Source organism: Cydia strobilella, chromosome 22 (genome assembly GCF_947568885.1).
Source record: "Cydia strobilella chromosome 22, ilCydStro3.1, whole genome shotgun sequence".
In the NCBI taxonomy this organism is placed as follows: domain Eukaryota; kingdom Metazoa; phylum Arthropoda; class Insecta; order Lepidoptera; family Tortricidae; genus Cydia; species Cydia strobilella.
The window spans coordinates 5,881,246-5,899,401 of NC_086062.1; the positions used below are offsets into that span (position 1 = coordinate 5,881,246).

Consider the following 18,156-nt stretch of genomic DNA (forward strand, 5'->3'; position numbering starts at 1 on the left):
CTGCGGCCCCTTCTCTTTCCTCCCACCGAACCAGTGACCATAAGTTTCTAATACAACAAAAAAGTCCTGTTAATACAACAAAAACCTCTAGAATTACCTTCGCAGATACCAGTAGCACTGTTGACCTTGAAGCCAGGAGAGCATCGCTTGGAAACGTGGTCTTGGCAGAAGAAAGCACCGTGGGTGTTGATGCAGTGCTGTGACAGCCGCTGGCAGTCGTCGAGGTGCTCTTCGCATTCGTCAATGTCTGAAAAAAATATAATATGTACTAATTTTGTATCTATCAAGCAGAAACGCTATTAAGCTCAGAAACAAATTAAAAGTAAAAAAAACACTGTCTTGGGTAGGACAGTGAATTTTTCGACTTAATACTCGTATGTTTCTAAGCTTAGTAATATGGACTATTTGACCAACCGTTAAAAGCCCAGCAGTCAGGTTTGCGACTTTCAAAGTGAAGGTCGCGATTTTGAACTCGTACCTACTAATAACTTTCTTAAAACATTGTGTAGGTATTTCTGACGTTCTCAATCAAAAGGTACTACATTGTCGCTTGCCATAAGGACGCTCTGACAGGTTTTTCGTATAAATATACAAGCAAATTTCGCCTTTATGGTAAGCGACAAAGTGGTACCTTTTGATTGAGAACGTCACATTAAATAATTTTAATCATTTGATATTTTCCAGTCCCTTTTTTGTGAAGGGATCCATCGTGAGATAGCCCGATAAATGTCTAGTATCTCCTCTTAGTTGGATGGGCAGATGTTAAAATGCCGTACATGCGTGCATATGCCGTACTCAGCTGACAACAAAAATAGTTTATAGATATAGATGTATCCCTAGGTTTAAGAAATACTAATACATAATTTAGAATAATTTAGAATTAAGTTTTACTAACCACATTATGAGTGTAATTTACTTGCAATAAATGAATTATTATTATTTGTATCTTCTCGGATTTCACGGGCCTATAAATCCCGGTCTTTTGATAGGCTTGCGTGGGGATATAGATCCAACACGTAGAGTCCCCTTAGAGAGCTTTAATGTCATGTAGAACGCCTGCTGGAACCCGTTCACAGGTGCAACACCCATGAACCGGTCGCAGCAGGCATTGGGACTATTGTAGAAAAAGTGAACAGTATACCGGTCTATGGATTGAAGTTTGGGTGGAGAATGAGACTGGGCTATTGTAAAGAAGTCCGGACACCTGCCATAACAATGCTAACACACGTTATCGAGGCAGGTGGTGACTCGCCGCTGACTAAATGGGCCTCTGAAACTGCCGTCGTGAAGACGACCAGGAGCAACACCGGTGTGAGCGGCTCAGGGGTGTCGACTGTTAACATCAGTCCAGGGGTCGGAAACCGGTATTTGCTCCATACAAAAATACCGGTATTATTACGTTCTTTTTCGTTCTTTTGTTTATAATTTCATTTTTAATGGGACGTTTTAATAATGCAAAATTGTTTCCTAAATACATGATTCAGTCCTACGTAATGAGCATTAAAAAATTCAAAATATTGGGCTATTTCAGGGTTTTTAAAAAATACCGGTTCCGAGCCCTGCATCAGTCACTGGGTAGAACAGTGACTGATGTTAACAGCCAATGTGCCAACTCGCGTCTTATGCATCTTTCACTTCCACCCCTGGAGCATACAGCTCTTACGACTCCCCTCTGGACGGCCAATGAAGGCAAGCCAGAGCTGAGAGTCCTGCGGGTCCCCTTGGGGTCCACTCCGACCGACGAAGACAAGCCGGAGACGGAGACCCTGACCGACTCTCTGGAGCACTCGGGTCCGTGGGGTCGTCACTCCCCAACAGCTCGCCACAAGCTGCCCTGCGGGCTTATTATTATTATTATTAAAAGATTTCGTAAAACTTACTCTTAGGATGAAACGGGGAACGCGTTACGCTGAAGAAGATGTATAATGGATCACTAATAAGGAATTTACCTTCACTTTACGGATCATAGTACTTCTACTTACATGTATGTACCTATTCCGTTGTCTATTGTTTTGACTGGTTGACGGTTGACTGAAACAATTGAAACTCACCAACACACTCATCATTAGCACCAGCTCTGAACCCCTTAGGGCATATGTCGTTCCGGCCTGCAGGGGGCTCTACGGGGGCAGCCTCGGTAGCACCTTCGACGGCCGGGGTCCCAGGTATGCCGTTACACTTGAAGCCCCCAATGGTGTTCTCGCAGAGGTACTTCGGGCAGGGCGGGCGGGGAAGCTGGCATTCGTTTATGTCTGGAAAGGAAGATGCAGGCAAGGTAAAATAAACACCAAAATATCTGACGCCTGTATGAGACTTAAAAAGTCGAGTATAGAACTGCATTCATATTAAAAGATTTCAGCCTTAGGCCTCAGCTACAATATGTTTTAATCTCACAGGCAAAATCTGGTAAGGCCTAGCTGTGACAACATTGCGAAACCCTAAGGATGACTTTTCTTTTATGGTTAAAATCAGTTACATTTTCAATTGGTATGTTTACCTACGAGTATGCTGAACTCTACTAAAAAAGTTTAGTGCAGTTATGGTCGTATGGGATCCTATTAGGATATACGAATACCTATGCATGTTCTTGAGTATAAGTAGTATATTGATATGCTAGCGTACTACAATTTACTGCCATCGTTCACTCCGAGCGGATTGAACGGAATGCCTCACTCGCGCTAGCTCGACCAATCAGTGATCCGATCTTTGCTTGAAGACCGGATCACTGCAGCCAACATTTACATTTATTATTAAGGTTCTGTGTGACGATCGGATGCCACACAGTTTTAGAACACTATTGCGTAGCAGTTTTATGCACTTACCATCGCACACCTGGTTGATGACATTCTTCTTGAACCCCGGCGGGCAGCCAGGCACCTCTCGCTTCTTGAGTGGCACGCATTTGTAGGAGCCCGGGGTGTTGTGGCACACGTGGTCCTCTTGGGTGCAGAGGTTGTCTGCTGATTCGGCGCACTCGTTGATATCTACAAAGACAAATGTGAGATGTTGGTGTAGAAAAGTTGAGCAAGTTGGAGATCTAATTCTGTCACGTGATTTCTCTCTCTTCTCACAACTCATAACTAATAACATCTTTATTGCTATTATATTATATGATTTATATGTAATATAGACCCTGGAAGGACAGCAATTTAGGATTTGCTAATGCTTGGAAATGCTATAGAGCGATTTAGGCGCAAATAGAATCTATCATCTTCTTAGCTGGAGAGTGAATAGGCTGAACCATTGACCAGACACCATGAACCAGATAGCTAGCTTCCTTGACTCAGCAAACTTCCACATCAAACAAGTACAAGCTTCACAGCTAGGATAGGCATAGGTACAAAAGTTACTCTAAGTAATTGCTTTTACTTGGGTTGTTAGCCTTGAATCATCAAGCGTACCCGGTTAAGAAAGCTCAAAAAGCAGCAACGATCAGCTAAGAATAATCAAGTGTCTGAAGAAGGAAAGCCGAACGGGTCCTACAGGAAAAGCCAATGTTAAGTAAGATTGATGATGATAATAACTACAACAAACAACCTTTGCAAGAGCCATCCTTATGTTTCCTAAAGCCGCTGCGGCACAGGCATCGGATAACGCCCTCGCTATCGTCGCAGTCCTGGTCTGGTTTGCAGGACCCAGGCCCGCAACGCCTGACTGCCTCTGTGGTAGTCGTTGGCGGAGCTTCGGTTGTCGTCGGCTTTGTTGCCGCTTCCTGAAATATTTTAAATTCTTAGTTAATTCTACTTTCGTATTTAATCGCCTGTACCTACCCCAAAGTTTGCTCAGCAACCAGCAACTGCACTAATTTTTATGCAGGTGTACTACTGTACACTGTATACTAGACAAAATTTAGACATTTCCATTATCCAGAACCCTGGTTCTACAGCACGTAAAGAAAGTGGTTTCTCTCAGGAATCTCAGGTTAGACGCAGAAAGGACGTCTGCTGCTGACGGTTTCCTAAATGTCTCACCTTGAGTTACATGGACGTTTTTATTATTCAGTAAATGGGAATGAAACTTACAACACAGCACGTATAATAAGAGGTCTTCCTCAAGTATGAGGCAGGGGAGACGGCTGCGGTAGGAGGGCTCCCACATGCCTCCACCCCCTGGGACTCTCCTGTTAGCGCACCGAATTTGCACTCCTCGCAGCATGTCTGAAAGATTACAATAAGACGTATAATTACAGGCTGTGTTAAGCAAATTTTGTGTATGTGGGAATATGTGAACATACGGGCCAACTTTTAATGGACGAATCCCAAAGTCACGAAAACATAATTACCTTTCCGATGTCTGTGCTTGGTACACTACATCGTTTACTAGCGGCATACTTTACGCCTGCAGTACAATCATCCTTTTGTCTGAAAGTAGAAAAAAAGTTATGTTGTATCTTAATCATGTAGGTAGTCTAATAAAACCTAGAGCGACTAGATAAAAATAATATTGATGGGAATGAGGTGAAATCTCTCCATCATCTCCATGTCAATTCCAAGTTATGCGTAGTTCTTTCTAACCGCAAAAGAACGGCGTATAGACACTTTATTAGCTGTGAATGGATGATTGAGGTAGCAGCCATACAAGGCAAAGGCGTTACGTAAGCGACATTCTTGTGGAATGCCCCTTTAGGCTACCGTAGGTAAAATTAAAGTCCTACTTAAAATGATCTTGGCAGCAGCTCGCCACGCTAGCACTGCACGTGGCTTCCTGCTCCGGCACTATGTAGTCTGGGAGCCCTAGGCCTCCACACTCTCGGGCTGATGACAGAGACAGCGCCGAGTCCGACCCGTGTGTACAGCATGCTTCTGTCACATCGTCGCCGTCTGCGTATTCTGTGAACCATAAAATAAATGTCAACCAAATGTTTACACATAATGTGGATATGGATACCTAGTACTTGCTGTAACATGTATTATAAATAAAAACTGAAGTATAATCAATAGGGGCAATAACAATTGCTCCATTTGCTCCCCATGTGTCATACACGTCATACAGCAACTAGGTTCAGGACCTAACTTTTTTTGGAAATTTGGAAAATGAATGCAAATTCTTGGATCCGCGTCTGTATGTTCGCGAGACGGCAAGAATTGCTACAGTCGGACCAAGCTAACTTTGCATGGCATTTGCAATGGCAAAGTGTGACAATGGCATTATTAATGTAAAATTTTATGACGTTAATAATGATATTACCTCACTTTGTTTTATATTCAAGGCGGTGCAAAGTTAGCTTAAAAGGACTCTAACCGCCATTTTCCTATTTATGAAACGTGCAAACAAAACAAGGGGCAAGATTTATGCCTATGACGTAGTACCGTCATACGACAAAGTCCATATTGCACTTAGATTAGATAATCTACACACCTACGACTCTATTTCTAGCTTAGTACTTATTGCGAATCCTGTCAACAAGTGCTCTCGGCAAATGATGTAATGATGATTGATAAGCATAGACTTATCAACACTAAGACCAAAAGACGCATAAAGTTGCGGTAAAATATTTCAGCCGCGAATTGAAGAGCTGAAGTAGTTGGCGTTTTACGGCTGCCTCACTAGGTTGCTAAGCATTGTTGTCGTATGGTACCCCATTGGTACAGAGGGCCTTTGTGAGACTTCGCCATCTGCTCCTGTCCTGTGCCTCGCGCTTCGCGTCCCTCAACTCAGTCCGGCGTGGTCCGGCTGCCCGCAGCTCGGCGTTGACGGTGAGCTGCCACGTGTGTGCCGGCCGGCCCCGTCGCCTGCTCCCGTGCGGCCTCCACGTGAATGCGATCCTGGCCGTGTTGTCCTCTGGTCTTCGGAGGGTGTGCTTACATTACCGTTGCACAATCCAGCTGCCACCAAACAAATGGCTGCCTTCGAATAACGAACGAACCAGGCAAAAAATAAGTATTATAAGTAATGCGACTAATTTGCAATTTGGAAACCTGCCTGTATATGTTTAGTGTACTTATCTACATGGGTACCATAAAATTATTGCTGTTTTCACTAAGATGACAGCCATGCAGTCAGCCACAACACGATTTGACAACAGTTTTGATACGTACCTACTTTATTCTACCAAGTCTCTATATCTGACTCTACGTAGTTTTATATTCTCTTTGGTTTTGCTATACCAACTATACAGTCGAGTTCATAAATATGTATTTTTTTCTTCTGCAATGTATTAAGGTGAAAAAATTTATACATATTTATGAACTCGACTGAACTACATAGTTATACAATATCAAAGAGAATTAAGAAGTCATAGAGTGCTCACTCCATACATCGGTTTTGTTACCAAAAAGACTATTATTTTCTTAGTCTACATCTAGCGTCAAGTAGTGGAACTATCAGTACTGCTACTCGACACTAGATTTATGGAGTGACCACTCTGTCTTCTTAATTCTCTTTAAAAATACCTACTTTCATACAGCTACATTCTGAAAAAAGAGCTGTCGGCCTAGCGGTTAAGCGGTAAGAGTATGGTAAGAGCGTGCGGCTTTCAATCTAGAGGTCGCGGGTTCAAACCCCGCTCGTACCAATGAGTTTTTGGGAACTTATGTACGAAATATCATTTGATATTTACCGTGGAAAACATCGTGAGGAAACCGGCCTATCGCAATAAGGCCACAGATTAATAAATAGTTACTACGTAACAGATACATCATTCCCATACAAAAGCGAAAATACCTACTCTATAATAGCCTACAAAATCTTAATAATAATACCTGCTGCTCAGGACGAGAAGAAATGTACCATAAGTATGCGCACAAAGAGTCGAGACTGCCTTGCTCGCCGTGCGAGCCACGTGCCAACGCGTCATCGTAAGAATGCGCTAGGGTTGTACTGTTACTTATGTTATTATTGTAATAAAACGAATGTTGCGAATCAACCATATTTTATATTAGTCAATCAAATATTTAAAAACAACACTCATAATACCTGACTCAAAAAACTCCTTAATTTACGATTTATCTACTTATGTTCAAAGAAATAAATAGTGACAAAATTCATAAAGATAGATTTAAAATACTACTCACCTTTCTTCGTCTCTCGGAAATGAAAAAACCGGCCAAGTGCGAGTCGGACTCGCCCACCGAGGGTTCCGTACTTTTTAGTATTTGTTGTTATAGCGGCAACAGAAATACATCATCTGTGAAAATTTCAACTGTCTAGCTATCACGGTTCATGAGATACAGCCTGGTGACAGACGGACAGCGGCAGCGGAGTCTTAGTAATAGCATAGAGTAACTTATACTAGAGCGGTATTGTCATAGTAAATTTTGTAACCCCAGTAAATTCACTGCCATCTGTCGACACACTTTAAAACTAAAAATGAAGATTTATAAAAATACGATAGAATGTATTTAAATATAGATAAATGATCTTTTTTATTTGCATTAATTATTTTTATTATTTTGACCCATGTTCTTTCACTGATATGCGTTAAAATTGTTAAATAACAACAAACGAAACCGTCAACGCCATCTATACGACTGTAGGCCAAAACTAGTAGCGCCCTCTGAACGAGAATCAAATTTTCTTGATTTTCGAGGCACGTTTTTTCCTTAGACTGTATCCATCTATTACGGAGTTATATCTATCTTTGGTAATAGGGTGCCGTTTTTACCCTTTGGGTAAGGAACCCTAAAAAAACGACAAATTTTCTTTTGTTTTTTGACTTTTACACCCATCTACTGCACAATAATTACGTGGTTTCGGCATTTCGAAGCGTAAGCGCGGGAAACGTGTGGTGCGAGCGCTCAGGCGGGCGTTCGGCGGCCCTCTGTCGATTATATCGTCGACGATACGCCGAGCGGTAGGCATATAGCGCGTGGCTTTGAGCGAGTGAAGGAGGCCTGATAAGGCCTAGTTTCCCCTCCGGGTTGGAAGGTCAGATAACAGTCGCTTTCGTAAAAACTAGTGCCTACGTCAATACTTGGGATTAGTTGTCAAGCGGACCCCAGGCTCCCATGATCCGTGGCAAAATGCCGAAATAACGCGAGGAAAAAGAAGAAGATACAGTTACATTCTGGTGAAAACGCCCTATGAAAACGAACGTCTCTTTTATTAAAATTGTGTTGAGCATTTGAAGATTTAACAGCAAACAATATACCTACCTAATCAGATCAGATTATAATAATAGGGGATATTACTGCAATGTTCTGCCACCAGAGTGCAGCACTAGCCTTTTTAGTAAACCATAGAGTAACTTATACATACTGTACCTTTAACAGGTTTTTGACAAGTTTTCAGAGATAATAAAATATGACATTGATGCATCAAGGCGGTTTGTTTACACAGGACCTACCAGGAAACGCGAATCCAAAATTTCGCTATCTGCCTCTTTATCGCTCGAATATGCAAGTGACAGAGATGTTAGATAACGAAATTTCGATTTTCTTGTTTCGTGATAGACCCTCAGATTGTGGTAGTGGCGCTTCCTACGCAGAGTTTCGCGTAATATTCCCTAGAGAGTAAGACCTCAAAGTAAAATAGTAAATGACAAATGAAAATCACTATGTTGACTGACATTGGCATCAATTGAACGTAAACCTTAGAGGATAACCCAACGGAGTAGCCATTAACAGGCGTTCCCCTCCAATTCCCCTCTGTCGAAAATAGGCGGCCAATGGTCATACACAATGGACTGACGTTTATCTGACATGGCTACGGAACGCTGGGTGTACCTAACCCACAGGCTGCAGTGCTCGTGTAGAAAGTCTGACACTCAACAACACAATGCACACTCATTTCATACACCTTCCATATACCTATTCTTTATCTTTCTTTTTCTCATTTAATGTTCTTAATACTTAATGTTTCTTTTTTTCTTTTATCACTTAATACTTTTTTCTTTATTCCTTTTTATTATGTAATAGGTACTTAGTTTTTTTTTTTTTTTATAGGATGCGACTGAAAACCATCGTTGCAGTTACTGCAACATTATGCTGTCGAGACTGTCACGCTGTCTTTAATGCCAATGTCAATTAATTTAGTTAAGAAGTAATGTACCTAGTTAGGTACATTAGTATGTAAACTACTAAGTACATATTTTATGTTTAATAATGTTTTGTGATGTTAAATAAATTTTCTCTCTCTATATATGTATAAATTTGACGTTCCCCTCCCCCGCAAAAATCGGCAGACTGTTTTGTACAAAAAATTACAGACAAGGCGTCTCCGTTTGGTTATATCCTCTAAGACGTAAACAATACATCACGAATATACGTATTTCTGTAGTGTAATTTAAATTGGGTATAGCAATAATGATGTGTCGTATTTTCAAATAAGACGCAAGAGCAACTCAGATATGTGATAAATACTATTTGCAAGATGGCATACTCAGACTTTCTGTATAAAGTCAAATTGCTAGCGCTTGTGGCTCTTATGATGGACGAGGAGGAAGAAGAAAGAAGACTCACCGAGGCAGCAAAAGCCAAAACTTCTAAAAAGCATTCTTCCAAAACTATGCGTAACGTCACACCTACGTATACGAACTCCACTCCAAGCACGCGCAAGGAAACAGCTAAGACTCATTTAAATCCTTCCATATACCCAAAAATACTTATTCCAGCGGATCCTCGGCTGTTCACACGGGTAAAGCTCATACCGAATGTTCGACATATATGCGCGGAGACGCATTAAATCCTTATGCGCCTACCCCGAACACAGACAAGGAGACAGCTAAGCCTCACGTGAACCCATCTACAGGTATACTCAAAAATACATCTACTTCCTACGTATCCTCTGCTCTACGCATGGGAAAAGAGACACCAATACTTTGTACAGGATCTTCGACACATCTTCGAAAAAATACATGGTCTTCCCTCGAATCCTTGGTTCCACGTAGGAGTAAAGAGATAACTAAAGCTCCACACCCTTCCGTAGGTATTATATGCCGAAATATATCTACTTCCTATGCAATCTCTGCCTGCACGGGTAAAGTGATGGCAAATAATGGCTGCATGTACCCTTCCACAATTATGTACAATATGAAATCAGCTTCATCCGGGTACCCAAAACGTAATGGCAAAGATACAGCGAAAGCATATATATACTCTTCCTCAAGTGCACAGAAAGAAACATACACCCAGCTCCACATGAACTTGCATAAAGACACGGATGAGGTTTACGTATACTACTCTTTGCATATACGCCACGATGCAGCAATCTCTTCGTTAGACTTGCGTAAAAAAATGAGTAAGCTCTTTGCCGACTGTTTACGTTTTTATAAAGAGATTGGTGACAAGTTCGACAAGTCCTTGCGTAATGAGATACCAATGCTTCATGCGACCCTTACCACCTACGAAAAGTTAATGGAGGACTTTTTTTCATGTTTGTGTAGCAAGATAACAAAGCTTATAACGGAATTTTCGCGCTTTCGTTTACAGACAGCTAAAAATAAGCTCTATGAGTATTGTTATTTATGTTTACGTAGCTATGTAACGAATTCTTCTTCACGTTTGCGTAATGGCTCATCGAAGCTATATAAAGCCTTATCTTTAAAATTGCATAAAAAGGTAGAAAACTCAACTCCTGGCGTTCGCGTAAACAAACCACTAAACTCGATGGACGTGTGCGTTTATAACTCGAAGTTCCAATTGGAAGAATGCCTAGACTTTGAAATCCTTTTCAATGATGATCAAAATGAATGACTTTTATATATTCAAAATTTTTCTTCGTCTAAGTGCCTACTCACATACTACGTGTAGGTAACATGTTTTAGACTACCTTCACTATTTTTAGGGTCTTAGGTATATTTCGGAGTACCACGCTCTCCCTTCCCTCTGTACTACCTTATTATGATTTATCCGCCGTATCCGAGAAATAGTGAGTGTATTTACGAGTAGTCTAACATTTTTTAGACTACTCGTACCTAAATACGCTATTTCTACGTAGCTAACTGTTTTTATTTATTAGAATATGACTAATAGGAGCCAAGTCATTCCTATTTCCATCACTGTCACGTGTGTGATTTGAATAATATGATGTCCACTTGTGATGCAAATAGTAAGCAATGAACAGTGAAATAACCGCATGTAATGACACTTGTAGACCTTGTCTTAGATCATTTATAAACATTTTACTTAATTAATGATTTGTGTCAACGATTCATTTAGGTCCGGGTCACAGGTATTCTAACAGTTATGGTCTTATGGTATGGTACCTGGGTCATACACATTTTATAGCAAACTCGTTCGCGCCTTTCCTGTAGGCATCGCAAATTTAAGGGAATCTAAAGCTATTTTTTAAGCGGCGCCTGTACAGGCGGGATACATTTTTTTCAGTACTTGAAACTCGAATAACAAAAACGGGATATCTGTGAACCAGTCGTTAACTTTTATTGTATTGTTCACTGAAGTGACCTTTTTCTAAAATGTGTTTGACCCACCTACCAGTACAGACCACGCAACAAAATATTCCCGTTATATGAGGGCTACATAATTACACGGTTTGTTTGCGTTTAGTATTGATTAGTTTAGTTTATTTCATAATGATAAATTACAGTTTCAATTATTCTTACACTAATCTAATATGACTTTATATATATTATGATCGTCAGTAATTTGGCATGCTAAATTAATAATTATAAAATGTCAACAATGATAATCTAAAACGTAGATAGATCAAACGTAGGCCAGTCATATATGATGATATTGATGATAAAAGCTTCCGGTTTTGACCCATATAGGAACTGTTCTGAGGTTTACGATAATATATGGAGTTTGTGAATAATTTCTTTGAAACTTTATTTTCGCTAAAATCAAAGGGGGTCAATTTGGTAGCCCTAAAGGACATCTTTAACTTTCATTTGATCTAAGTATACTGAAAGCGACACCGTGTAGGTATCAGTCTGTAATGTCTGTATGCAGACTTAACATGTTACAACAATGATTGAACTTATCATCAACTATAGAAACGACGCTGTCTGTTAAAATGTTATTTGTAGGTTTATGGTTGATGTTAATCATGTATTTCATCCATCTTTAAGCTGCTACTGGTATACTGACATATGACTGACATTTAGAGTCGAGTACCGAGAAGGGTTGCAAAAAATATAACGCCTGACATTTGGTGTAGGTAGATAAACAAACGCATACCTATTCCGTTGGTAACTATATACACAGACAGTTTTTCCGAGGGTTATTGCTTGAACGCGACTAAGCGAGTTGAACTTTTATTTTGTTTATTTTGTCGTTTAATTTTCTTTTTTAAATATATTTTTGCGTCCTCAGATTATTGTTTATTTGTATGATTAAGTACCTCCGCCTTTCGTATACAGGGTGTCCTTAGCCATTGGACAAAGACGAAACGTTAGCATTAGGGTATTTAGAACCAGTATACAAAGTATCATAACAACCGGTGTACATATAATTATATAGGTATGCTAATGTAACATTTTGGCTATTCAAAACATGAACTTTATGAATACATTGTGTTTCCCTACATTCGTAAAATGCATGCATGTAACATAAAACTTTCTGATGGGCCCAAACGCTGTTCCAAAACGACTGTTACGAACAAAACTGGGTTTTTACCTGAGTACATTCAAAGAACATAAAGTGAAGCAGTAACTATATCTATAGGTATGTACTTATAGACCTTACAAGGTACCTATAGTTAAAAGGTATACCTATACCAAAGATAGATATAACTCCGTAATAGATGGATACAGTCTCAGGAAAAAACGTGCCTCGAAAATCACTAAAATTTGATTCTCGATCAGATGGCGCCACTAGTTTTGGCCTACTCTCGTATAGAGGACGTTGACGGTTTCGTTTGTTATTTATAATTTTAACGCATATCAGTGAAAGAACATGGGTCAAAATCATATAAAAAAAATTAATGAAAATAAAAAAATCATTTATCCATATTTAAATACATTTTAACGTATTTTTATAAATCTTCATTTTTAGTTTTAAAGTATGTCGATAGATGGCAATGAATTTACAGTGGTTACAAAATTTACTATGACAGTACCGCTCTATCTTATTATACCCTCTTTCCTTATACGTTAAGCATAGTATTTATTTTCCTCTTATATTGGGACAAGGGCAAAAAACTTAAGCGATGACTTAAGAGAGATTCTTCGTACTCATATATACTTAATGGAGCAAAAAGTTGTTAATTCTTGGAAGCAAGTAGGTAGATAATGATTAAGGAAATATTTAAAATGTGTAGAGCAAGTGTAGAGTCGTTACATATATTGAACATATGTAAAGACTCTATACTGTTTCCTTCCAACAGTTCCAACTTAATCCCGCCATGTAACCTAATATGTGTTTAGAGAAAGATCGTTTCATTGTGCACGTACGACGTACGTCTCGTTTAAATTTGCTGTTTAAGATATTATAAACAAGTACACGCAGTAGGTATATGGGCGTCCCGGCCTCCCGGCACAGATCCGTGTGGTCCAAGTTCAACAATAAAAAGAGTTTAATATGTTCTTACAATTGAAGCATCAGTAATAAAAACATTAAAAACCACTTTGTGTTGGCTATTTATTACTCGGAAGCTACCTACGTAGTTTTAGTATTAACACGAAGTAAATAAATTGCATGTACATACACATTATGATGCTTTATGATTTTTAATGGCCCGATGCTCTGAATTACACCCAACTGTGTTATTTCTTCGTCAGCATTTGCCCTTATGTTAACTCTTGGCAGGATATTTTGGAGTTTGAAGCTTTGCCATTTCTTTATTACTATAGGAAGATGCACATACAAAAGTAGGTAGAGCATTTACGCTAATAGTTTATTCTCCTACTAGTCAAATGAGTTTCTTTTAGGGTTCCGCACCCAAAGGGACCCTATTATTAAGACTCCTCTGTCCGTCTGTCACCAGGCTGTATCTCATGAACCGTGATAGCTGGACAGTTGACATTTTCACAGATGATGTATTTCTGTTGCCGCTATAACATCAAATACTACAAAGTACGGGACCCTCGGTGGGCGAGTCCGACTCGCACTTGTCCGGTTTTTAGAACTGTAAAAACGATTTGCTAATATGGAATTTATATGAAACATTACATAATGACATCATTTAATCAGTGTAAAAAAAAAAAAAAGTGCCCCCATTTACCTTGTTTACTAAAAAGAGCACATAGTACTAGATTAATTTCTTCACTTACGATTATTTAGCCTAGTGCAGCTTAGCTGAACGTTGGCGTTCTCAGGAGCTTAGACGCTGATCCGATCGTCTTAAGTTACTATGGGTGCGGGTCAATCGGCCACTTTAACATGTCTACATATAGTATTTAAGGACAGTACCAATGTCCATGCACTCATGTAAACGTCTCTGTACCAAACAATGTTATTGTCCACTCGTCTACTTAAACGTCTCTCTTGTCTTGGGGCCTGGGGCCCTATTCGAGATGCACAACTGTCAGTTTCGTCTTCAACATCAGTTCAATAGTGGAATGAATCATTTGTTCATCAACCGTGGAAAGTATCATTTGGTACAACCAAAACTCATTCATTGAAAAAATTATTCAACAAAAATCAACTTTGTTTTCTTACTACTATACGGTTTAAAATGGCTCTGAACTCGTCGTGGTTCGGTTTGGTTTCGTTGTCACCTAACTGTGGATTGCTAATGTCAAATTTACCTATTCGACAACACACGATTTCTTCCATTCAACACGTAACGTCACTTAACGCATGTCGAATACCGCTCCTGATTCGACAAACCAGAGTGAACGAAGATGATCTTCTACAGCAGGGGTTTTCGCGCCCGTTCACTGTTTGATTTTGAAATCTAGAACATTTAGGTAGGAAGGGGGGCGTGGGAATTTTATTTTAGGCAGCAGGGGGGCGTGCCTAAAAAAAGTTTGGGAACCCCTGTTCTACAGGTATATCTAGGGGCCTATCGAAACTTAAATAATATACTTATGGAAATAGTCACGTGACTTTTCGTAGCATCTAGTGTCATCCCGGTACATGTTTTCTTTTCTTTTCACGTTTGTAGTCTTTTAACAGTGTGTCAGGTGTATAGATGTACGCTTGACATCTTGTCTAGGCCCCTTAATAGGGAGTTTATTAAGTCTTTGAGCATAGTTTGAGCCGTCTGCCGAGCCTTGGCCGAGCCCGGTAGGTGATAAAGGACACATATGTTTTTTGTTGACCGGATCGTGACTAGCATTGAAGGAGTGGATCTTTAAATAAACACATTATGTAATATGTCCTTCAGATGAATCATTGTATTTTTGTTTTGTATATTAAGCAGGAACCTATGTGACTGAGTTATCTCATGTAATAACATTTTCCTCTCTTAGAACCTGATTAAGCTAACTATGTATGTATTACTTATTGCTCAAAATCCTAAGAGCCCCTGATCTACGTAAGCAGCTTATGTAATGTGGCGGGACCTCTATATACTATCAGCAGGTGTGCAAGTTGCGGAGTTTGAGAAGTTTCTGAAATTTTTTCACGATGAATATTCTCAATTTTCCGACGGCACAAATTCAGAAGGCATACCGTTATGCCGAAGTATATTTTTATATTTTTATCGGATAAGAAGGTATATTTGCCAACGTCAAAGATGTTTCTGTGGCCACCACCTACAAGTTTCTAATTTATCTTGATAAAAAAGCAAGCTGGTGGGAATCGAGTTCGATATAGGTCCAAGTTCTCCAGCTGTTTTGTTCCATGAAGGTTTAACTATCGTTTAAAAAAAGTACTTTACTTTTCTAATATTAATTAATTTCTTTATTTAAAAGTTAAGTCACTCACCGTTTTATTACTTATTTACTAATTTCAGCCTGTTATTATTTTAACACGAAGCAATTCGAACAGGTTATATATCAGAAACGTATTTTGGCAAAAAGCAAGCAAACAAAATTAGGTCAGTAAGTCTAGCTCAGGTTAGGCCTCAAACTTAGCGCCCCTAATCGATCAGCTTACGGATCTGAACCAACGACCCGATGACCTGGCAGAGATAAAACCGCCAATCATGATAATGTTTATATATACTTAATGTATTTTATTAAGTACAAACTTATTATTGGTGACCATCGTCCTAAGAGTAAAGTCTTGGTGATTATGGTTAAAGTCACAGGTGTTAGTTTCTCTTCCTTACGAATAAATTAATAGTTAGGGTTACCGACTAACTAAATATAGTGTTTGGTAATTCGAGAGTCGTAGGTAAATATGTTCTAATTATATTCTAAGTTGGTCATATCGGGGCTTGGAATGGTAGAGTTCAATATTTTACGTTTCACGTGTATCATGAGCTCTACTTCCTTAATTTATTTGAATTTAAGTTAAAAAAACTCTTAAACTATACTTTACCTACTTTACTTACTTACTTTCATTATCAAATTATCATAAAGATTGTCACTCAAATTATTTTGGTCGAATTTCGCTCGAAATTATGTAAGTGAGCCAATATAAATATATTTTTAATACTTCAGAGTATCGCGGGACAGTTAACAAATCTTACCATACAATATTACCAAACGTTGACCTTTTATATAAGTGGTTATAAGATCTTTTAGTTTTCATACTAGGTAAATACTAACACACAGTATATAGGTATGACTAAAATCTAATATTTAAACAATTGGCAAAAAGCCGCCAAAACTTACCATCCTGCGCGCTCACGAGACAACTCACGCAATACACAAATAGCACTATCATCAACTTCATATTTACAATACAACACAATATCACAGTTTCCAAACTTAATTACTTGTAACACATATTTTCTCCAAATCTGCAAGTTATTTTACACACATGGGTATGTTAACGCGCGTCTTTGGCAGTGTCTTTCGTAGAATGGCTCGGGTCATAGTTGAGGTGTAGTGATAAGATCCGCGCATGCCTTGCGTTGCGAACCGTACTGGACTTTTATTGCCATGGTTTCTGAGCACAAACCAATATAAGTGTGAACTCCGAAGTAGGACCAGTATTTTATAAGTTTAGATGGGGTAAGAGAAACTTTGGGGCAAGACACACTTGTAGGGAATCCTCATACGTTTCTCTTGTCCCGGGCAAAATAAACTATGCTTCTCTTACCCCACATGACCTAGTCACAATTTGTATCTTGGAGTAGTCATAATTTTTGTATGATATATTACGTATAGTTGCCTATACGTAGGTAAGTTGGTAGGTATCCGTTAAAAATGTAAAAAAAATCGTCATGTGTCAACCATACAATATTACAGATATCAAGGGCTATTCTGGTTAGTTCGAGGCGATATTGCTTCACAAGATATGGGAAACAGCACTGACCTGCTTATTTAATAAGATTTATGTTCTTCACAAAATCATGGCGCTTTAGCCCTTCTGTGAGGAGTAGTTAATATTTTGTATGAACAGTGTAGACATTTAACGTAAACATGATATTTTGCAAGCACAGATAACGTATGATGGATAAATAGAAATGGTTTTTATGTAATACTTACTGCAGAAAACAGGAAATTAAAAATGGCAGTCTCCACCTGCAGCCAAGTCAAACTTACGATATATCGACATAAATAAAACCATAATAAGCACATGAAATAGGTACCCATAGAAGTATACCTACCTACTAATGTTTATTTATCTTGTTTATTTCGTAATTCTTCCGAATATGGGTCGAGGTCGCGCAATACATATTGAACTATAAACAAGTTATTTAAATTGAAATAAATAATTAACTTAATTCATACTGATTGCTGCACTTTTGGTTGTTTGGAGATTACCTAAAATGTTTTCAAGATATTATACACGTTTTTGTAAAATACTTAATTGCCTAATTGTTAAGATATACCCATATTTACTTAGCAGTTATCGTAAAATTAGGAGAACCGTTAGGTCAAGTTCATCCTGATAGTGATAATGTGACACATTACAATAAAATTGGTTTATTCATATAAGTACTTATGAATGAGTTAATTGTTAGTATTTTTACGGCTTATTCTAATTATAATGGCAACATATCCCAGGTATATTTTTTTTGATGATATAGGAGGAAAACGAGCAGACTAATCGCTTGATGGTAAGCGATTACCGCCGCCCAGGGACACCTGCAACACCAGAGAGCGTGTAAATTAAAAGAGCGTGTATATTTTTTTTATATTAGGTAAATACCGCGGGCGACAGTTCATTCCACAGTATATATGTGCGAGGCAGGAAGTTTCTGGAGAAACGCACAGTTGAGGACTACAACCATCTCATTGGTGGAGATGGAAATGTT

General features: G+C 38.9%; 1 protein-coding gene across 2 annotated transcripts in view; it reads right to left on the minus strand.

The window, feature by feature from the left end:
* Nucleotides 1-16,717, minus strand: part of LOC134751388 (fibrillin-2-like) — a 33,016-nt gene extending 16,299 nt beyond the window's left edge. For both annotated transcript variants that reach the window (XM_063686756.1, XM_063686755.1), the window contains exons 1-8: nt 16,565-16,717; nt 4,655-4,829; nt 4,283-4,361; nt 4,023-4,157; nt 3,538-3,712; nt 2,823-2,984; nt 2,052-2,252; nt 98-247 (exon numbers count right to left, since the gene is read on the minus strand). In XM_063686756.1, coding sequence (XP_063542826.1) covers nt 98-247; nt 2,052-2,252; nt 2,823-2,984; nt 3,538-3,712; nt 4,023-4,157; nt 4,283-4,361; nt 4,655-4,829; nt 16,565-16,625 — 1,138 coding nt within the window. In that variant the 5' untranslated portion in view covers nt 16,626-16,717. The remainder of the gene's footprint in view (nt 1-97; nt 248-2,051; nt 2,253-2,822; nt 2,985-3,537; nt 3,713-4,022; nt 4,158-4,282; nt 4,362-4,654; nt 4,830-16,564) is intronic.
* Between the last annotated feature and the right edge of the window lie 1,439 nt (nt 16,718-18,156).